Below are 23,065 nucleotides of genomic sequence, written 5' to 3'. Positions count from 1 at the left end.
CTCAAACTGTAATATGCCCACAGACTGCCCCCACTCCACTCCCCCACCCCCGCCCCCCGGCCCCAGCAAGACACTGGACAAGTGCAGGTTCTGAGTCCAGAAGTCCAGGCAGGACCTGAGATTCTTTTCTAACCAGCTCCCAGAAACTCCGCAAGGGCTGATCCACAGACCACAACCACACTTTGGGTAGCAAGGTTTAACAAGCACTATCTCAGTGACAGAGGAGGACAAGAGAAGGTACATCACCTGGCCCAAGGTCAGATTGCTAATGAATGGCACAGCCAGGATTCCAGCCCAGGTGTTCTGATTTCAGAGCCTGTGCTCAGCCAGACATCAGCCTCCCGCTGTTAGTTAGCAAGACCTGACACTGTTTCCCAGTCAATCCTGAGGGGCACAATCATAATGTCACACTGCTCTAGGGACAAGGGCAGCAAGTCCTGTCATGCACAATATATTCCCTGGTTGACTCTTTGCTTTCTTTTTTTTTTTTTTTTTTTTTGAGACAGGGTCTCACTCTGTCACCCAGGCTGGAGTGCAGTGGCACAATCACAGCTCACCGCAACCTCCACCTCCCAGATTCAAGTGATTCTCCTACCTCAGCCTCCTGAGTAGCTGGCATGACAGGCTTGTGCCACCATGCCTGGCTAATTTTTTGTATTTTTAGTAGAGTCGGGGTTTCACCATGTTGGCCGGGCTGGTCTCGAACTCCTGGCCTCAAATGATCCACCCACCTCGGCCTTCCAAAGTGCTAGGATTACAGGTGTGAGCCACACCTCACCCAGCCCCTGGTTGATTCTGATCTTCTGGTGGACTGTACCACTGGACAGCTCTTCAGCCAATTATGTTGCACCTGAGCACTTTGTAAACCTAGTACTTTGTAAAATACATCATGAGAGAGCAGAAACAAAGAGTTAGGAAAAGTTGAGATAAACATGTATTGTTTCTTTTGTCGATTTATCACGGGACAGACGGGTCCTGCAGGAGCCGTTCTCTTCATGGAACCACACTGGCTTCAACTTCATCAGTGGAAAATGATTCATTTTTCCCCCCCTGTTTAAGAGCAAGGCTTTCTGGATTCCAGCTTCCAGAGCCATTCCTTTTTAGATACTGAATATGCATGACCTTGGCTGCTCACCAACACCCACACAGTTCCTGATTTGTTTAGGTTCTTTCCCTTCTGGACTGCTGATGGGACCTTACAAACCAAGCTCAGTCTTCTTCAAAGAGAATTTGGATTGTTATTACCCCAACTCCTGCCTCTGAGTCATCATTCTTTTCACATTAACTTTTTACATCAGGCATCTCAGTTGCATCTGACAATCCTTTAACACAGTTTGTATACAGAGGAAGGCCATTTCTGCCAACCCTACTTATTAACTCTGGCCATTGCGTTTCCTTCCCATTTAATCTATCTCCCATTTCTTTGAGACAGAGTTTTCACTCTTCTTGCTCAGGCTGGAGTGCAACGGTGCAATCTCAGCTCACCGCAACCTCCACCTCCCAGGTTCAGGTGATTCTCCTGCCTCAGCTTCCCGAGTAGCTGGAATTACAGGCATGCACCACCAAGCCCAGCTAATTTTGCATTTTTAGTAGAGATAGGGTTTCTCCATGTTGGTCAGGCTGGTCTCTAACTCCCGACCTCAGGTGATCTGTCTACCTCGGCTCTATCTCCCATTTCATTCCACAATAGTGTATCCCACTTCAAATGTTCAATGGGCTGTTAGTCAGACACACCTAGATATACAGAGAGAGCAAGAGTTGGGTTTCAATCGACTGGCAATACTCAGGTGACAAACCATCCTGGTTCACTCAGAACTAAGGGAGGATCCCAGGATGTGGGGCTTTCAGTGCTAAAACCCAGACAAGTTGGTCACCTTACTAACACCACATCTTTGCACACTAAGCACATGACTGGGCCTTGAGTCTCATCAGCCCCAACTTTCCCACTGACACGCTGAGTGACCTCATGCAAGTCTCTTTACAACTCTTGGCTCCTGTTTGTCCAGCAAAACTGTAAAACAATGCTTAAGGCCTTTACCTACCTCACAAAAAAATGTTGTCTGGATTAAGAGTTTTTTAAAATGCATAAAAATTCCAAGAAGGATTTCTCAACACAATACAGCACAGTACATCTATCTCCTGTGCCCAGGAGGGATGCCCATGGGCAGTGGCTACACACAGGTGCCTATGAAGAGTTTCACAGGCCCAAAGGCATTCTTTTCTATTTTTTGTTTTATTTTTTCTAGAGAGAGGGTCTCGCTGTCACTCAGGCTGAAGTACAGTGGCACGACGATAGGTCACCGCAGCTTCAAACTCCTTGGCTCAAAGGATCCTCCCGCCTTAGCCTGCTGAGTAGCTGGGGCTACAGGAGCAGGCCACCACACCCAGCCACCAAAGGCATTCAGACACAGCTGTCTGTGGTGGCCACAGCTGTAACCTGCAAAACCTAATCACATTTATAAACGGGCCAAAGTCATTGCCCCAAACAAGTCTAGCCCTGTCCCAGAGCACTACACCCAGACTGGCCTTCAGCAGCGGTGGTCTCCCACACACACGGCTCAGAACCCACCCTGGGCAAATCCATGCATCCTGACAGCCAGCCCTTCTGTCTCCCCTGTCTGTGGCTGCCCTCATTCAACTCCCTGGAAACAGTCCCCTGAGACAACTTCCCATCGCCTGCTTCTCAACACACCCAACCCAGACGGCGGATACACAGAGAGGCACCTCGCAGAGACCAAATCCGCATCCAAGAATTATAAATGTATCCCTAAGGCTGATGTGAAAGTGCTGGCAAATTCATCAGAAGGTTCCCCCAGCCAGAATGCAGGGTGACCGAAGCTGTAAAGCATGGTGTTCCATCCACAGCCTCGCACTGCCACAGCATCGGATCCCAGGTTGAGGCAGGGTCTGCTCCTTTTTTCCCACAAGGAGGAATCCGGAGCACAGGCCGCAGACCTGGGACCAGCCGTGGGGCCAGCTTTGGCCCTTACGTGTGTTTTACTTGGCTCGCGCGGTGTTTGTAGAAACTATACACTGGCTGCCAACTTGTAAGACTCAGCAGTTTTCACATGAAACTCCAGACCTCAGGGTTCCTCTGGAAAACCAGAAGATCTGGCAACACTGGGCCCTGCATTCTGCACGGCAACCAGAGCCTGCAGCTGATGAGCAACGCTCCTCAGAAGCATGCTTCTCCAGGTCCTCAAAGGCCCTTCCCCTTCCCCACGTCTCTCCAACACGGGAACCGAGTATCCATTACTACGTTCAAATTTAGATACGGGAGAATGCTTCTTGAATCTGCATCTCCATCAAAAGTAGAAATGACATATATTGTCCAAGAAGGCCACAGACTTCAAGAAAAATGGGAGAAACCATATTTCTTTGAGGAGGTAGAGTTGTTATGGCCAGGCATGGTGGCTCACACCTGTAGTCTCAACAATTTGGGAGGCCGAGGCAGGCGGATCGTTTGAGCCCAGGGGTTCAAGACCAGCCTAGGCAACATGGCATAAACTCCATCCCTACCAAAAAATATATATAAGTACAAAAATTAGCCAGCCATGCTGGTGTGCACCTGTAGTTCCTGCTACTCGGGAGGCTGAATGGGTGGGAAGATGGCTTGAGCCCAGGAGGCGAAGGTTGCAGTGAGCCAAGATCACACTACTGTACCCCAACCTGGGCAACAGAGTCAGATCCCAACTCCAAAAAAAAAAAGAGTGTTGTAAACTTGAAGGGGTTTCACTCCTATCTTTTACCTGCCTGGCCTCCCATAGGCCTTTGAGTTTGTAACCCTTGGCATCTTGTGTCTTCAAAGTACCTAACCTACTAAACATCATAAATACCCAGCTACAGAAATTAAGAATATTAGAGAATCAGTTTCAACAGCTCATCCCACTACAATGGGTTAGAAGAAACCAGCATATGGGAAAGGCCAATTTGATTCCATCTGGCTCAGCTGCGGGCAGGCAGGTCTGCCCAGGAAGGCACTCTGGTATTTTCTCGGGCAGATGCAACAATCCAGTCCATACGCTATTACTTCCCAAAGGTAATTACACATTGCATGGATCTGTTTGCAACACTGACTGCAACTCCCTGTGTTCAGCAAACAAGGGATATATCATTTTGTAGATTATTTTCTCTGTCATACAATTCATTCCTTCCATGTTCCAATTACCCACTACTTTTTCTGGTATGATAATCCCAGTAGATCAGAGAAGGGCATGTTGATGGCATCAAGGTGTGCCCAGAGCCAACACAATACTTACATCGCTGCTCTTGGGCCTCGTCAACGCCAGGCTATCTCGGGCCAAGGCCACGATCACGTTGCTTTTCTCTCCGGCCCAGTGCACCACCATCTGATTGTGGGAATCATTCAGACTAACCTGAAAGAAATCAATATAGGAATTAGGATCCATAATAAGTGATGGCCACAAACATTCTAAATCAAGACTCCCTCCTCCTTTGTCAAGCAGAAACGATTAAGATTCTGACATCTAAAGCATTTGGGCCAAGGGGGCCTCTTCCCCTCCCACCTCATGCATATTCTGTCACACTCAGCTTCCCCACAAAGAAATATGAGTCCCCTGCTATTTTGGATGTAAACAGATTTTGTAGAAAGGCTTCTTGGGCTCTCATTGGCATAACCAATTCCTTTGATTATTTTCATCCTTTATGATACCAATCTCGGGTTACTCTGATCCTTACTCCATGTATGACATGCACTGGTAAGATTTTAAACCAAAGCATGGAAACACTGCCCTTCCTCAGAAAAAATTCATGGGCCAGAAAGACCACATGCTTTTCAAACTTCTTTTCAGACTATGTTTTCTCTGGCTCGGTGGTACCGTCATTCACTTTCAGCTGGTAATGAGAAATGAGAGAAGTAGCATTGTGAAGCTTCTCAAAATCGCTTTTGAAGTGTCTCAAATAAGGAAATATTTTAGTTCTCAGACTTTTAGATTTTGTAAACCAATGAAATAAAAATGAGGAAGGCCAACAGAGAACTGGTTGGCAACTTCTATTCCGCCAAGTAAGGACGTCACAAAAACAGGACTAGCTATTCTGTCAATCTCTTTCCTCTGCTTCCTGAGGACACTGCAGACTCTGGTCCAGGCTGTGGGGCAGAAGGTGTGGCCTGGGACTGAGTTCCAGCAGGTGGAATGTGAGACAAGTCATCAGGGCCACTATCAGCCTGGTCCCCATCCAGTCCTGTTTTCTTTCCCCACCCACAGGCCGCATTCAGAGGACTCCAAAGCCCCAGAGGAGGGCAGAGCCGAAGACAGAAGGAGCCTGCATCCCCAAGGAAAAGACCTCCGCTAATCAGTAGCATTCATCCTGAACTTCTCATAACCCGGAGCCTCAACTCAGCCACACCGCCGAGCCTGTGGGATTTGTCTGTTATGCAGCTCACCTTACAGGGCAATTTGACCACTATCTAGAGTCGCTGTCATTTTTTTTTAAAGATGTATTAACACTGAAAACTGAGGGAGGATGCCATCTCAGAATAAAGAACGGTTGTTTCGCTGTATGGAAAACTACATTGCTTTTATTTTCTTACTTCACCGTTGGCTGTTGGACACCTGTCTGAGGACTGGCATTTGAACACCTGAACCATACATTCCACCCACTCTGTGGAAAGCAAAGTCATGACAGGAATAACAATAATTCTGAGGGCTGGTCAGGCTCAGTGGCTCACAGCTGTAATCCCAGCACTTTGGGAGGCCAAGGTGGGCAGATCACCTGAGGTCAGGAGTTCAAGACTCACCTGGACAATACGGTGAAACCCCGTCTCTACTAAAAATACAAAAATTAGCCAGGCATGGTGGCAGGCACCTGTAGTCCCAGCTACTCGGGAGGCTGAGGCAGAAGAATCGCTTGAGCCCAGGAGGCGGAGGTTGCAGTGAGCCGAGATCGAGCCACCACACTCCAATCTGGGCGACAGAGCGAGACTCAGTCTCAAAAAAAAATACTGAGAGGGGGTCCAACACTCAGAAGCAGGACAACACCCTGAAACCAGGAGCACAGGCTGCCTCTCCTGCTGAGCGATGTCTGAGAGAAGCCCATTCCACCAGCCTCCTCAACCTCAGCTGTCTCAGGCACACATGGAAGGAAATCAAGCTTCTGGGACTCCAGCCCACACAGTCCACCCCACCCATGAGTAAGGCTTAGACTGAAGACAGTTCAAGCCTTGGCCAACCTGCCCTCCAAGCTGTCTTCTCACCAAGGCTCTGCAGCAGAAAACCCACAGCTCCTTTCTCCTTCTCTAGCTTCCTCTCCCCAGCACTTTCGAACTTTCCCCACCCACTCCTAGAGGTGCTCTCAGATGTTATCAGGGAGAAGAGAAACACCTGTACCACATACTTGGCTGGCAGAAGGACACAGCAGCTAATCCTTAACGATGCTACTTGGGGTTTTAAATACCTGCATTTAATTTGATCCAGGATCAAACTCTTTTTGAAAAAATTTGAAAATTTTACTTTTAAACTCTTACTTTAAAGAGAAGGACCTAGGAAAATACGTCCTTCCAAAATGTCTCTTCTCATTCCCAGATAGATAAGTCCAGGCAAGCACTAACTGAGAAGTGCAAATAAGAAATAGAAGTAAATAAATTATTTAACCCAGAATGCTACAAAGAGAAAGCAGCTAAAGGAATCTCCTCCAGTCACTGAAGCCTTCGCTTTTCCTCCTCTCTCTTTCCAGCCCAATCCTCTGGATGCATCTGGAGATCAGAAACTCACAACACAGGTGCCTGGGAAACCCAGGTAAAGGTTTCCTCCCCTCCCAAAACATCTGCACTCTTGAACCAGAGTGGGGATAGAAAACTATGCAAATGTCAATAAAATAAAGGACTAGGAACCTAGAAAAAAAATCACCCATGTTCCCCTGGGGTCTGGGATAAAAAGTCCTCAAATATTCAACTTGGGCATCCTTAAAGATGACGTCAAAATGCTCCCTCGGGCAGGTAACACTCAGATAATGCTTTGAGTAGGTTGCAAAGCTTTCAGTGATCAGAGAGGGCAAAAGGTCTGAAGACAACTTGCTGAAATCGATCTACTCAGAGGACAGGAGACCTCCTCACCAATCCCAAGGCCGGTGAAAGGTGAGAAGAGCACCAAGGGCAAGCCTCAAAACATCCAAGGGCTTTTCTACAAAGAAAACCTCTAGAAGGCAAGCCTGGTACAACACCTGTTTGTTTCTTTCTTTGTTTCTTTCTCTTTTTTGTTCTAGAAAAGCCTTTTTTATTAGATGTGCCTTTTACTCATAAGAGCAGACTGAAAAGGGGCAGCCCAGTAGGGGGATAAAATCCCTGGCAAGAAATGACTTGTACGAGGGCCACCAGGCACTCGCAGGAACAGCTCAGCTCCTTCGCTTGGGGAGATGTCAGGCACATCCTGGTCATGAGAATAACTCCCTGGTGAGTCACAGCTGATCCCCAAGGCAGCCCAGGTGCCCATCCCCCCACAGCAGACCTAGTCGTAGGAATCAGGAATGATGCGCGCAGCACAGGGGAGCCAGCAGGCAGGCTGGCGGGAAGTAAATTTTATTATCACCAAGACATGCATTCTGCCCTCCGGCCTCACCTTCCTCCTCTGTCTCCACCGTGCCCCCATCCTCACCCCCAAGGGAAAGAAAAGAAGTCATCAAAGCAGGCTTTTCCCGGCTGGCTCTCCATGGCATGTGGCCAAGACACCAGCAGCCCAGGGCAGCCCCCAGCAATCAAAAACAACCTACAAGTCCTTAGATCCCTTTACTTAACCAGTGGCTTCCAGTTTGTTTGGTTCCTTTTCCATCCATCCCCAAGGATCTCCCCGTGATGTCCCCCTTCCTCCGCAAGCCTTTTTCCATCACCAATCCCCCACGCAGGTCCCACACCCAGAAGACACTGGCCTGGGAGTGGGTGGGAGGGTGGCCTTCCCAGGAACATAACCTTGACGCGCAATCAGCTGTAACCACAACCCCGGGGTGTGAACAACCTTCCCTCTCCCCTCTCTAGCTCACAGGGCATAGCTGGAGCTTGATAAATGAGACGCAATTAATTGGAACTGTTAAGGCAGCAGGGAGGGGCTGAGTGCCTCCCCTCAGAAAGCAAACAGAGAAAAATTACAGGCCACAGAAACTTCTGAACACACAAACTGCATCATAAACAACAAACAGCATCTGGCTCATTGGCAGGTCATTAAGAGTCAAGATAACTCCCCCCACCCCACCCCCCCAAGATCACCTGGCCTAGGGGGGTCCCATGCCCCACCAAAGGTCAGAATCACCTGAGAGGCCCCACTCCACGCCTACCGGCTCTGTCACCCTCTGCCTGGAGCCCAGGAATCAATCTTTTTTAAAAGACACACCCAGCCGGGTGTGGCGGCTCATGCCTGTAATCCCAGCACTCTGGGAGGCCAAGGCAGGTGGATCACGAGGTCAGGTGATGGAGACCATCCTGGCTAACACAGCGAAACCCTGTCTCTACTAAAAATACAAAAAATTAGCCAGGCATGGTGGCAAGGGCCTGTAGTCCCAGCTACTCGGGAAGCTGAGACAGGAGAACTGCTTGAATCCGGAAGGCAGAGGTTGCAGTAAGCCGAGATCATGACACTGCACTCCAGCCTGGGTGACAGAGAGACTCCGTCTCAAAAAAAAAAAAGAAGACACACTCCAACCCCGGGTATTTCTAAGGCAGCTTCTTTGGGAAACAATGAATCTAGTTGATTCCCCTGCCTCCCAGCAGGAGCTGGAACTAAATGACGGTAACTAGAAAGATATACCATTTTATGGGGATTTGGGATGGTCATTAAGACTCTAGGACACACTGATGATATATGCTACAGTGTGGATGAACCTCACAAACAATATGCTAAGTGAAAGAAGCCAGATACAAAAGATCACATATTGCATGACACCATTTATATGAAATGTCTCGAATAGGTAAATCCATAGGGACAGAAAGCAGATGAGTGGTTACCAGGGGCTGGCAGATTGGAGAGGAGGGAATCGCTGCTTAATGGGTAAGGAGTTTCATTTCAGAGCAATGGAAATGTTTTGGAAATCGTAGTGGCACAACATCGTGATGATATTAAATCCACTGAACTGTTCACTTTAAAATGGCTAATTTTATATAATGTGAAATACACCTAAATGTTTTTAAGGCCTCTAGGACCTGCAGAGAACATTATATTTCTCAAGTGCTAATCAAGAACCGAGGAGCTTCCACTCTTAAGAAGTGCTCCTTTTATCTCATCTCGAGCCCTCATGCTACCAAAATATGCAGCTAGAATGAGTCATACAGGAGGCAGGCTGGGGACTGGGTCTCTGGCCAAACCAATCCTTCAAAGTGCTGTCAGTGGCATCTGCAGAGCCACAGCATCCGCACGGGCCTCCCTGTCCCCAGCTGGAGAAACGGCTGCAGGCCCAAGGCTAGTATCCACCGCCAGTTCACAACAGTGGATGCCACCCACACCTTGACTCGCCTCAGCATCTTCATCAAACAAGTCCATATCACCCCACACATGTTGTCCCTCAGCCCCCCGCGTGCCCTGGCAACCCAGAGAGGTGAAATGATTCACCTCCTGTTATTCAGAGTAAGGGGAAGGACCTGCTACCACCCGGTCCTCAAGTTCTGGGTTGTTACAAGTAGAGGGGAGGAAGTCAATGGCTTGGATGAAGGGACTGATTACTCATGCGTTCACTTGTGGATGAAGTAGGCACTGAGGTCTGCTAGGTGCCAGGCACCCTTTAGGCTCTTTAATCATTTCTTAACTGTGAGCTCACACAGAGCACTTCTGGGGAAAGTTAGGGTTGCAAGTCTAAGCCAATGATAAGAAGTTTCCTATAAAACCACCAACATCTGCATAGTTGTTGAGCCTTATGCAGAAGGTGGGTCCCCTGAATAGAATGGGTCACAGGTACCCTTCTCTACATCTCCTCTTTCAGATTGGTCAAACCCAAAGATCAGGATGTCCTAGACTCCCACAGCTTGCAGTCCTCACAACTCCTACACAGCTTCCTCCCAGAACACGGTACGAGGAGGACAAACAAGGCAGTCTGATTCATTTCTCTGCTTCACTAGCAGTGGAATACAAAGAGGCATTTTTAAAATTCTACAATATAGCATAAAACAAATATCCTGTCCTTCAACTGTGAGGACAGAAGGAGCCAGGCACTCCCCGAACTATACGACAAAACTGAGGAAGCCAGAGACAGCCTCCTGAGGTCCAAGGAGAACAAGGTTTTCCCAAACCGTCCCTTTGCACGGCCTAAATGCTAGGTATGCAAATTGCCTCTCACTGTCCCCTTTCAAGACTGTGTTCTCACTATATTTAGCAAGCTGATTATCCTCCCTGGACTCCTCACCTCAGAAGAAGAGCTGAAATCTAGTTTACAAGCACGCCCGGAAGAGAGGCCCAGTTCATGGAATCTCAGCTCACTCACTTGACTTTTGAGTTTGCTCAAGATGCTTCACCCACAGAACTCCTGAACTACTTTGCTGATGAATTCAGGCTGCCCATTTTCCAGATGAGGAAACACGGAGAGTGACCTTGGACTAGAACTTAGCATTCACTACTATCTCCTTCACTGGAGCCATGACCACTCTACAGAGAAAAATACACACATGCCCTTTCCTTTCTCTTTGCTAAAAGGATGATAATCATAATCTCACTGCCTTAGAATATCAGTTTAGAGAACTTATTTCCCTTTCTGATTGATCCTTGGCAGGGAGAACCTATGTACCGTTTACCTCTGTGTGCCACTCTGTCCTGGTGAACCCACTTTGTCAATGAGCGAATGTGCTTTGCTGTTTTGGGAGGGGCTCCCTACTAAAAAGAAACCGTGGAAAATTCTCTTTCTCATGAACATAATATCACCCCTTAATTTACCAGTTGGTAAAAAAAGAAAAAAAAAAATGAGGAAAATATCAAAGCCAGAAAGAATCTCAGAGAACATCTAAACCAAATGCTACATTTTGCAAATGAGATTAAGCTCAGAGACAGACTTTAAGGCAATGTGGTGGTCCTCACTGCCTTAAAACACAGGGCCCCAGTGCAGGAAACACAGTCAGAGCGAGCACAGCAAGCACCCCCTCCAGACTGCATACCCTAAGCCAGGACTTGCCTTATGTGAGGATTCCGCTGTGAGCCCAAAGCCATTTCTCACAGCTCTTCAGGATGGTTCCAGACCCCCGACTTTCCCTCTGCAGCTCACTATAAATAGCCTCTCACCTTGTTCAGTCAATAAGTATTTATCAAGCACTTACCATATACCAGATGCTATACTAGGTGTTAGTAAAATGGCAGACTCACATCTGTAATCCCAGCACTTTGGGAGGCCAAGGCAGGCAGATTCCTTGAGCCCAGGAGTTCGAAACCAGCCTAGGCAACATGGCAAAACCCCATCTCTACAAAAAATACAAAAATTAGACAGGCATGGTGGCGCATGCCCGTAGTCCCAGCTACTAGGGAATCTGAGGTGGGAGGATCGCTTGTGCCCAAGAGGTCGAGGCTGCAGTGAGCTATGATCATGCCACTGCATGAGGGCCCACCCATTGATTCACCCCCACATTTATTTCACATAAGATTCACCCTGGCCATCTTCCCCCAGGGTTTCTACTCAACAATGGCAGCCTGGGCGACAGAGCTAGACCCTGTCTCAAAAAATAAAAAAGAAAGAAAAATAACACGCTTCTAGGTCCTGCCTCACATCTCTGACTCTAGTAGGGAAAACACGCATTAAACAATGAATTCCAGGAATGATGATTGAATTACTGTTGTTACACAGGGGACCTAACCTCATGTTGAGGAGACAGTGAGGCTTCACGGAAAACCTGACCTATGTACTGACACCATAAGGATGAAGAGGGAGGAGTTAGGGAAAAGGGGATGGAGAAGTGAGGCAGAGAACAGAGACCCAGACCTAAGGCAGGGCAGAGCAAAAGCCAGGAATGAGAAGGGCCTTGATACTTGCTGTGTTTGAAAAATTACAAGATCAGTGTGGCCAGGAGAAAGTGGAATTATATGAGATCTCCAGGTTTTAAAGGTGGAGAAAAAAAGCACTGCAAAAAAGCTGTGGATCCCCGCCTGAGATCAAAAATTTCACTAGATTAGTTAGGATAGACAAATGTGTCCGCGTAAATCTGAAACAAGTTAGCAGGTTGGTTTGAGTCTTGATCTCTCCGGTTTACCACCTGTCTTAACTATGGGTAAGTCACTTCACCTTTTCGAGCCTCAAGATACTCATCTCTGAAATGAGATGAATAATCATTCTTATCTTCCCCATTTTTCAAGATTGTCGTAAGAATCAAATGAGATGCAACCCATGGATGTCATTTCATAAACTCCGACGCACTAAAACATCATTTCTTTTCATTACCAAATGCCTCTCAACCAAAATAAGCCATTTCTCACAAAACGGCTCCACATAAAACATTAACATTAGCGTAAGGCCTAAGAGCAAGCGATGACATATATAAAATGACAAAATGCTGCACGCCTGAGTCAAGCTAGGAGCTCCCGCCTAACTGAAACTCACAGGCAGTTTTCTCCTTGATTCCCAGCCAAACTCCGAAACCTGGGGAAACCCAACCTCCAGGTCCCAAGGCTCCAGCCCAGAGGTGACACTGTTTTCTAGCACTTTCCTAACCCCAAGAGAAAAGCATTTAAACATTACAACCCAGAACTGAAGGCCTCTATACCCTACCAGTGGCTTCTTCACCACCCTGTGAGAGAAGCTATAAACAAGACTAATGGAGAAGGGGGAGTGCATTAAACCCAATGGCTCTGCCAATTTCTCAGTAATATGAGATGCCCTCTGGGCTACCAGGAGGTGAGGCAACAGGCGGACGTCCCACAGGCTCTGATCTGCTAGCTAAACTCCCCCAGCTCTGTTTAGATAGCTCTTTCACCTCTAGCCAACTTCCACATCCACTCCTTCATTTCTCTCCTCTAGAGATTGAAGGCCTTGTTTCTGCAGTAACCGTCGCCACCCCCACCCCACCCATCACCACCACCACCAACAGCACACCTTGCCAAATTCAGCAAACCACGTGCACAGTTAGCTGCAGATTTTTTTTTAACCACTCAGTGAGAGAATTTCAGGGAACGAAATATACAAAGATGAGGTAAGTCATAGGTACAGAGTCTCAGGTTACTCAATTAATTGAGCACAGATTTAAAACATGCAAGTCCTTCCAAATACTCCCGGTTTCACAGGACACTCACCCCATTCTGCTGTGTCCTCACTCCCTGCCATCTCGGGCTCCTTGGCTGAGATCCCTGGGCAGCCAGCACTGGCCTTTCTTCCCAAGTCCCTGGGGCAGAGACACGTGGATCTGTCTCGCATGTGTCTCCTGGGCTAATAGAGAAAAGGGGTCCTTAACTATCTGGGACCCTAACCCTATAGCTTGCTATCTCACAGGTACCTATTAAAGTCTTCCCAGCCACCATTTCCAAGCTAGCCTTTCTCCCCAGGTAGCTCTTAACCCAGGGCCCTCCAGGCTCAACCAGCTCATACCAGCCTTTCCAATGCCTCTGGGCACAGAGGCTTCCTAAGAGTTAAAAATTTCATCAAGGCCAGGCATGGTGGCTCACACCTGTAATCCCAGCACTTTGGGAGGCTGAGGCAGGTAGATCACGAGATCAAGAGTTCGAAACCAGCCTGGCCAATATGGTGAAACCCCGTGTCTACTAAAAATACAAAAAAATTAGCCAGGCGTGGTGGCACGCACCTGTGATCCCAGCTACTCAGGAGGCTGAGGCACAAGAATTGCTTGAACCCGGGAGGCAGAGGTTGCAGTGAGCCAAGATAGAGCCACTGCACTCCAGCATGGGTGACGGAGCAAGACTCTGTCTCAAAAAAAAAAAAAAAAAAAAAAAATCATGACACTATGCCTCAGCTCACCAGCCCACCAAAGTCAGAAGGAAATCATCTCAGTAACCCTAAAATATTAAAATCCCAACTGAGGGCCCACCCACTGATTCATGCCCACATTTATTTCACATAAGATTCACCCTAGCCCAGGGTTTCTACCCAACAGGCTAGTCTCTCTTCTAAATAATAGAGGTCACATCAGTTACCTTCTTCATTTAAAAACTCCCCAAAAAGGGGGGGACATAATAAACAACACATCAGTCTCTACACAGCACAAATGCATTTGATATAGGTACATCTTTTTATTGCCCTTGTCAGCCACTCAGATTTGGGATATAATCACATCAGCCTGCCTTTCTGAGAATTCGTAGCTGTGTTTTGAATCTAATTCAGGGGACTGGAGATAAATCATTGTGAAGGGTCCTGATTCTCCAAGCTAAGAGCCTGCGGCAGCAGCAGCAGCAGCAGCAGTGGCACGCTAAGTTAAAAGGTCAGCCAAGAAGAGGGGGAGGTTTTTATGCAAAGATGAAGACCACACGCCTGTAGTGTTTGTCTTCATGCCAATCTGGAGGGTTGAAGGGAAGACAGACAGACCCAGCTACATCAAGGTAAGTCAACAAGAGCACAGGAAGCAAAGGGCAGGGCAGGGAGATGGCCCCACTGTTAAGGCACTATTTACATCTTTCATTGCTAAACAGAACGTGCAGGGTCTGCACTCCACCTGAGCGAAGCCCAACACAAGGGCAGTGTTTGCATAAGGCCAGATGAGAAGTGAAGCCAGGAGATTTGGTTCACCCTGTGAATAGCCAGCCTTCATTGACTAAGTGACTGACGGAAGGAGGCAACCGTGCAGAGGCATGCCCTAGAGTCAATCACTGGACCCACTTGGCCCTCCACGGTCCCCTGGTAAGTTCCTACCTAGGAAAGAAGGGCCACTGTCTCCTGACACTCAACTTGGCAGTCAGCAGCCACCAACACCTGGGGTCTAGACCCGAGCCCTCCACTCTTGCTTTTATTACCCTGTTTGCGATGCCTACACGAGCAGGTCTTTGCAGGAACTTCTCTCTTGGGTGAAGCAGAGGTTGCCTACAGGTGGGAAGAAGGGGCCTCGTCAAAGCTCGTGCTGTCTATACAGTAGCCAAGAGCCACATGTGGCTATTTCAACTTTAAATTCATTAAAATTAAATGAAAGACACTTCAAATCTTCAGTCACACTTGCCACATTTCACCTGCTCAATGGCCAGATCTGACTGCTGAACGTGGTGAACAGCACAAATAGAGAACATCATTCTCACAGAAAGATCTATGGAACAGTGCCACATCGGAGGGTCCAGGATGCAACCAGGAAGATAGGATCTTCCAGCTCTTGGCTGGTAGCAGTGCTATGGCCACGGATGTTACCGTTATAATAAACCCAGTGGATAACAGAACTTTGTAATTACTTTTTAACACACTATTGTACTTGTGATCGTTATGCAGTCCTATTTTTATGGAACTCACCATAAAATGCACAAAGCATTAGTCATGTTACGGTTTAAAAAAACTGAGCAACTCACAATAACATAGGAGGAAACCCAAATCTTGATCTTGCTCAGGAGCCCATCCTGCCTTTTCTGGTTTTTAGCTTCATCAGCCACTTCAGTACTTGAAGGCCGCCCATGCCACATCTTCAAAGGCCCAGGGTTCACAGGTCGATAAACCAATAAATTAGGTCGAAATTAACTGTGGTCCATTTTAAATTGAGGGAAATTGATTTTTGCATGTACGTGGCTAGACTGACTATACCATCTGCCAACAAAGTCTGGCATACCTAGAAAATGCATAGGAAGGTCCCACATTCATCAACAAAGAGAATGTCTCAACCCCACAGCCCAGACCACCTCTGGAGAAATACTAATCCCTGAATATTCAAACCAAAAATGGAGTGAGCTCTCTTTTACTTTCCATCACATTTATTTAAACCCAAATAAATGGAGGAAAGGTCAATGTAATGCCCCCGGTTTTAATACATTTTTATGCATTTAAAACATTTAATACATTTTTATCAACTCTCAATTATCTGCATCTGAATTATTGTCAAAAATTCTAAACCCCAAATTGCCTCTCCCTGAACACATTTATGCCAGCCATTTCCCTTATCAATAGATCAGAGAATGCAAACTCATTTTAATATTCACCTAAGCAAAACTTAATTAGGAAGGTAAATGAATGCTTTTTTAAAAAGACTAAATAAATACATAGCAAAAGCAAATAGATTATTTTTTGGATTATCTGCTCTCCCGATTATGATAAGACTGCCCCCTGTGTCCCTCCATTACAGTGGGTGGAACAAAGCTGGCTCCATCTCTCTGTGTCCTGGGATTCAACAATGACACTACAAAGACGGCTGTCATCTCTAAGGAGGAAAAGACCAAAATCTGACAATGAAATGTTCCTACAACATCCACCTTTTGCCTTGGGATGTTCGTTGCTATAAGGATCTGCCTTGTGGATCCCCAGTCTCAAAGCAATTTATGAAGCATACCACTAACTTCATTTTACAGAACATAGAGAAAATATTCTCGGAAAGAACACAAATTAAAACCAAGATCCATGATCACTGTATTCTGATGCTCTTACAAGCCTGGACTCCACATCTCAAGGGAACTGTGCTCCAGCATCTCTGCAAGTTATAAGAGGGCTACACCAGGCTGCTCTCCTGCTCTGCAAGAACCCTTGAAGTGAAAGGAGAATGACGTTTTTCTCACCTGGCCTGGAAAAAAAGTAATTATCTATTTTATATTATGACACTTCAGGTAATTTTCTAACAATTCACCATCATAATATCACAAATATAATTTAGAGCTAAAGTTAATCTCATTATTCAGGATACCAGGGACTACAGATAACAGGAAGCCACTTATAATTCAAGTTTCAAATTTTATGTACATACATGTTGTACATGCAGAGACTATTTCTGGAAAGATATACAAAAAGACTGATAACAATGGATGCCACCTGGGAAGGAGCTCTGGGTGAACAGGGGGCACGAGAGGGAAGGAAATTTACTTGTCACTACATACTCTTTTGTACAAATTTTGTTTTGTAAATGTGCATTACCTAATCAGATAGCTTTTTATTTCATCCCTTGAAATTCCACCTCCTTACTCTTCTCACCAACCCCTTTCCTCCATTCCTTCCACCTCTCAAAGCCTCCACCTTCTGTGCCTCTAACCACGCAAGCTATTTATGAACTAAAAGTGGCCAGAGACTGGGCACAGAGCTCCCTAAGAAAAGATGCCAAGTGGAACCAGGAAGAGTTTTTCAAGGTCACAGCCCTTATTGAGCCAACCCAAGGCCCAAAGCAACTCTTCAGCTACGTAGAAGCCAACCTGAAACAGCAAATTCTTTGCCTTCTCATCTTATTCTGGAAGCATACAGGTCAAACATCCAAACTTCAGAATCAACCGGCCAATTCTTTCCCAAGCAAGTGTATCATGGAAGAATCTACTCAAAAGAGATCTAAAGCTAAACGGTATTCCACCCCCAAAGGAGGCCCTTTGTCCCAGGGCCTTGTGCTGTAACAGACACTTTATTTTCAGTCCCAAATCAGGACACTGAATACTGCCTGGCCTCTAAAATGTAGGAATTATGAAGAGAGAGCTTGTTGGAAGGAAAATAAACCTGTAAATCCTGTTAGGCTTTGTGCTTCATTCCAAAGGATTTTTCCCCAAAACAATACCATTAGCATAAACCAGAATGATAGCCCTAAAAGGGAGGATTCTGTAAAATAGAATCCAAGCTCTTCATTCAAAATAACTCCCAGATAGCACAGGAAAATCGGGACTCCACTATCTGTAGGCCATGCCACTTGCATCCTCACTACCAAATAAGCCAACTCATTTTCACTATCCATGTGTGGTTCACTGCATTCCTCCTTATAAATACATTTTATATAATGTGGATTTGCTTCCTACCCTCCAGGCCTCTCTTCTTCCAGGTGCGCTGCTGGTCCACAAATACTCATTAAGGGCCTCCCAAGTGCCAGGGAAACACAAGAGAACTTGATCCATGCCCTTAAGGAGCAAGTAGGAAAACGAGACAGTGGAGCAATTCTAACACAAGGCAGCAAGTGCTGCGTCCAAGCTCAGAAGAAACTCTTCCCACCGCAGCCTGAGAATACCAAGAGGTATTCCTTGGATGTTAAAGAATGGAATAAGCGCTTTCCAGGCAAGGACGAGAGTCGGGGAAGACCATTTCAGGCAGAGGAAAAAGCAGGCATGATGGTGCAGAGAGACAGAGCTTACTTGAAATCAGGAGGAAATTCAGTGTGGCATAAATCAGGGAATTTCTCTTCTTGGACTTGGCCTTTTTAAGAAGGGCTCAACTTCTAAACTTTGCCTTTTTTTTTTTTTTTTTTTTTCGATGGGGTCTTGCTTTGTCGCCCAGGCTGGAGTGCAGTGGCGTGATCTCGGCTCACTGCAACCTCCGCCTCCCAGGTTCAAGCGATTCTCCTGCCTCAGCTTCTTGAGTAGCCAGGACTACAGGTGCCCGCCACCACGCCCGGTGAATTTTTGTAATTTTAGTAGAGACGGGGTTTCCCCATGTTGCCCAGGCTGGTCTCGAACTCCTGATCTCAGGTGATCCACCCGCCTCCGCCTCCCACAGTGCTGGGATTACAGGCGTGAGCCTTGAACATGGGCAGAAAAGTCCTGATATCTGCCAGCAAATTATTTTCACCACTACAACCACATTTCAGTTCATAAATGTGCCTTTAACTAATCATGGCAGAAGCCAATCTCCCCACCTTAGAGAAACTGAGGAGGAAAATGGTCAAAATAACCGAGCCTAGTTTACCCAAGAGGTTAGCAAAGCAGAGGAAAAAGGACCAACATTGACTCTAGGACATGGCTCTTTCTCAGATGCAAGTATTCCCCTGAGAAAGCCTTCCCTTCTCTTCCCCCTGAAGCTGGTGGCCTTAACATTGCCTCTAGGCCTGCTTCCTTCAGGCAGCTTCTGCTTCCAGCCCTGCTCTGTACTGCCAGTGTCCTCTTAACCTCACTCAAAGGTCAGAGGGCAAGAAGCTGGACAGTGTCTGAGCCCACCATCCCCTATCGCTCCATCTCCCATGCGCTGCATGTCACAGCCCATTTTCACACCATTGTAGAGTTGTGGCTGGTTTCTTGTGACCATGTTTCCTGGTTCCCGTCCTGGTACACTGACATGCCTGTGTCTGCATCTGCTTGTTCTCCTTAAATTGTACATTTCCTAAAAGCGGGAATGAAATTCTATTCCCCACCCCACTGCACCTCCATAGAACCACATTCAAGTCAAGCAGTACTGTTGGAAAACATCACCATTCCTTAGGTTTAAACCTAAGTTGAAGGGGAAAGCGGTGAGTATAAAGTGGAACTTGGCTTAAGGCTAAAAGTAGGACCATATAACTTATTGTCACATCTTGACACTTTTGAGAATGAAGGGGGTGCTATTCATAACCACCAGAGACAACTTAGAAACCAGGTCTGCCCCAGGGAAACACAGAGGCAATGGTCATCCTTGCTAGAAAGATCATTCCAAGTAGATGTCAGTTACTCCAGGGTTCCAAGAAGGGCACCTCAAATCCCTTCAGTCACCAACCTGTGCTTGCACTCTGAAGTGTCTGCACCAGACAGAACTTGTGGCAGAAAGCCCAGTACGGGGAAGTTCTTCCTTTTATCCGACTCAAATCCTTACAGATTCCAATTAATTCTGCTTCTTATTAACCTCAGAGCAAGAGGCAACAATGGCATAGGAAGGCAGCCACAGGAAAGAAAAATCTCACCCTTGCATCCTCACCCTCTGGTTAGGAATTCCTCATTCTGAGTTCGACTGCTACTTCTCCATCCTTCAGCTGAACCAGACTCAATCTGGCTGGCCCAGAAACTCAAAAGCCCAGGGTTTGGAAGTCACTCCCAATGAGAACAGAGTTCATGTCCAACTTGCCCCACATCCCCTGGAGCTTTTCACAAACCAAACCCAAGAAAGAAATGGCACCTGTACGCATATTTTTGAAACCAGAAAGCTTTTTCCTCAACCTAAACTACAGCTTCAGGGGACCTGAGCACTGGGAGGGATTGCCTCCCACCAGCCCCCAACTCCCAGTTCCCAGAATGCTGATTCAAGAGCACAGCAGAGCTGGGCTGACTGGGGAGGCCCAATGAACAAGCAGGCCACTCCTCCTCCTCCTCCCACCCTCCATCAGCCCCATGCTGTTGTCGCTGTTGAGAGCAAGGACCTTGATGATTTTTGTTAATACATATATTTGTCATATGGGGTGGGGACGGGGGACAAGGATCTGGGCCCAAGAGGAACTGAGCATGCAGGTTCCTGCAGCCTGTGGCCACCATTAGTTACATGCCCTGGGGCACACATTCTTGCCCAGGGGCCAATAGTGGAGGGAAGTCTAATGCACCCACCCAGTCCCCACCATCCTTTCCCCCTTTAAACCAGATCTATTTTATTTCAGGAAAGAGGTATTTAAGCAGCACTGCATAAAGACAGGGTGACTGCAATCAAGCAAAGGTCACTGAGACAATGCAGACAAAAACTAGAGAGCAGGCCACCTTCCCGGTATGACCTTGGACTAGTCACTTCACCGTTCCATGCTTCAGTTTCTTCACCAACAAAATGACACAATAGGGTGATATGTTTATAAGGTTCGTCCTGGATCCAAGGGTTGAACATTTAACTCTATATATTTCCTGAAGAAATGGCTAAAGTGAAATTAGTGAGAAAAGGCAGAACTCAGGGTAATCTTTTATTAATAATTTCTACTTTAAAAGAAACAATTTGACTCTAGAAAACAAGTGTATTTACCACCTCCTCTGGTCCTACTTTTTCTCCCCTCCCGACTTTATACTTTTGCTGATGTCAATCTTAACTGCAGAACTGGGAATCTCATGAGGCAATAACACGGTCAAATTAATTTTGCCAGTGCGGATCCTAACCTACAAACTCCATCTGCAATTCCTCGCAGTAAGTCTGACCATAAAAGTGAAATTCACGTTACTTATGACCTAATAAACCCATTGCCTGGATAGAAATAAATCACTTATAAAATAATAATGCCCACCAAATTTCCTGCAGTCATTTCAAATCTCCAAGTGCCATGAGGGGTATGCCTCTCCAAAATAAAGTTATCTTGAAGGGGGTAGGAGAGTCAGTATCTTGAAGGGTGGGAAGAAGGAATGGAGAGCATCTCATACCCTAGCCAAAAATCAAAAATTAAAAATTCAGCCCTTACACACGCACACACACCTCTTGTCTGACTGTACAGAGACAGTCGACAAGCTTTCAGGTTCGCCCACCTTATTGTGCTAATAATGCTAAGTGTGGAAACCCCCACCTCGTGCTGTTCTGTGTAAGTGTACCGCAACTGCAGGGTGCTCGCCTCCACTGCCAACTGATGGTACACTAAAGAAAGCCCGTTTTTTATCCAGATGTAAAATGAAGCTGCACCCCTCCTATACCTGCCGGAAACTACAGCGTTCTGCACACACCCTGGGGTAATACGCACTGCACCCGGCCAGTTACCTGGAATACGTTTACTAAATCGACAGGAAGAAGGAAAGATCAATGCGATTCAAGTGCTGACGGTTGTACTCGTGAAGGAAAAAAACAAATGCAAGCCGGGAAGTCCACAGTGGTGCCTGCACCTAGGAAGCGACTGCAACGGATGGATGCGGGGGTGAGGAAGTGCAGGGAGAGGAAAAAACTGGAGGGAGGCGGGTTGCAAAACTGCTCACCTGTCCGTACACCTTGATGGGCTCGGGCTGCAGGGCAGCGCTCCGTTTCCTCCGGAGCGGCTTCTCGTCCGCGCGGCTCGCCCCCCTGGCATCCCCGCGCGCCCACAGCCGCAGCTCGCGCGGGTCGCCCTGCACCACGAGGAAGCCCCGGTCCTGGGGCAAGGGCGCGCGGCCGCCGTGCAGCCTCTGCGTCCAGACTTCGCAGAGAGCTCCGGGCGGCAGCAGCGCGACCAGGGTGAATAGGAACGGGAGTCGCGACTCCCTCCTGCTGCTCCGTGTCGCCATGTTCGGGCGAACGCTACTGCAGGTGGCGCCGCCGCCAGGAGAGAATGTGCAGCGCGAGGCCAGGAGAGCCGCTGGGCCGGGGCCGCGCGCGCAGCTCCCGGGGCTCCAGGCCGCCCGCGCCGCTCCGGGCCACCCCGCTGCGCCCGCCGCGGCTGGCGCCAGGTCCCGCTCGGTTCGGCGCGGCGCCGTCACGTGTGAGGCTCGCAGCGCGTCCCCTTCGCGCACTTTCTGCGCTCGGCGGCCTCGGCGGCGACTCCGGCCCCTCCCTGGCGCGGGGATGGGGAAGTTAAGGCAGCAAGCGCCGACGAGGGTGCGTCCCCTTCCCTGGCGGGCACACCTCCTTGTTCTCCCTGCAGGAATGAAGAGTTGCGTGGGGCTCGCTCGTTTCCTCTGGAGTTAATTGCCGCCTATACAGGGTCGTGTCGAGGTCGTCCTAAACCGTGACCACTTTCCTGAGTGCACAGCCCTCAGTCCCGTCACAAGACCACCTCCCCCCGGCCCCATCCCCACCTCCATGGGAGAGCCCAGAGCCACAGAATTAGCTCCTAGAACGCAACCAACAAGTCAGAGTCCAGATGAACCCGCTCCAGTGGGAAACTCAGTTTTTCATCTACTCTGGCCACCAAAACGTAATTGCAGGGGCCACAGCAAAAACCACCCTTTATCAAGCTACGTGCCCCCGCCTGAAGCACAGCAAATAAACATTCTGCACAGAGGCAGTAAAACCAAGGGTACATCTGACAAAGAATGCACCACACCTGGACAATTATTACACAGCTATACAGGGTGTGCTTGCACGCACGCATGAATACCTGTGCGTGGCACAGGGCCCCAGTGGCGGCTTGCTTATGATCCCTCCAAGGTGACCAAGCACTGAGCCACCCTGCCTCAGCAGTAAAATAGACACATTTACCAGTCCCTTCAACCCACAGCCAGGAGCTAGGCAAACACCCACAGAGGAGGGAGGACACACTTTAGATTAACCCTACTTTCAGCTTGAAGAGCCAAACTCTGTGAACCGCAGGAGATAAAACTTCTGCCATGGAACTGCTAAGGTACGCCCAAGGAAAATATTTTTTTTGCAGGTTAGTGGGAGCCGCCAAGGTCTATGTACTACTGCAACCTTTCCTATTTCATTTTATGTTTCACTGCCCTCTGGACTCAGATCC

General features: G+C 47.7%; 1 protein-coding gene across 2 annotated transcripts in view; it reads right to left on the bottom strand.

The window, feature by feature from the left end:
* Nucleotides 1–22,019, bottom strand: part of SORL1 (sortilin related receptor 1) — a 178,528-nt gene extending 156,509 nt beyond the window's left edge. For both annotated transcript variants that reach the window (XM_025355834.1, XM_025355835.1), the window contains exons 1-2: nt 21,612–22,019; nt 4,260–4,376 (exon numbers count right to left, since the gene is read on the bottom strand). In XM_025355834.1, coding sequence (XP_025211619.1) covers nt 4,260–4,376; nt 21,612–21,896 — 402 coding nt within the window. In that variant the 5' untranslated portion in view covers nt 21,897–22,019. The remainder of the gene's footprint in view (nt 1–4,259; nt 4,377–21,611) is intronic.
* Between the last annotated feature and the right edge of the window lie 1,046 nt (nt 22,020–23,065).

Source organism: Theropithecus gelada, chromosome 14, assembly GCF_003255815.1.
Source record: "Theropithecus gelada isolate Dixy chromosome 14, Tgel_1.0, whole genome shotgun sequence".
Lineage (NCBI taxonomy): Eukaryota > Metazoa > Chordata > Mammalia > Primates > Cercopithecidae > Theropithecus > Theropithecus gelada.
Note: the sequence above shows the minus strand (reverse complement) of the source record. Positions and strands in the feature narration are given on the sequence as shown.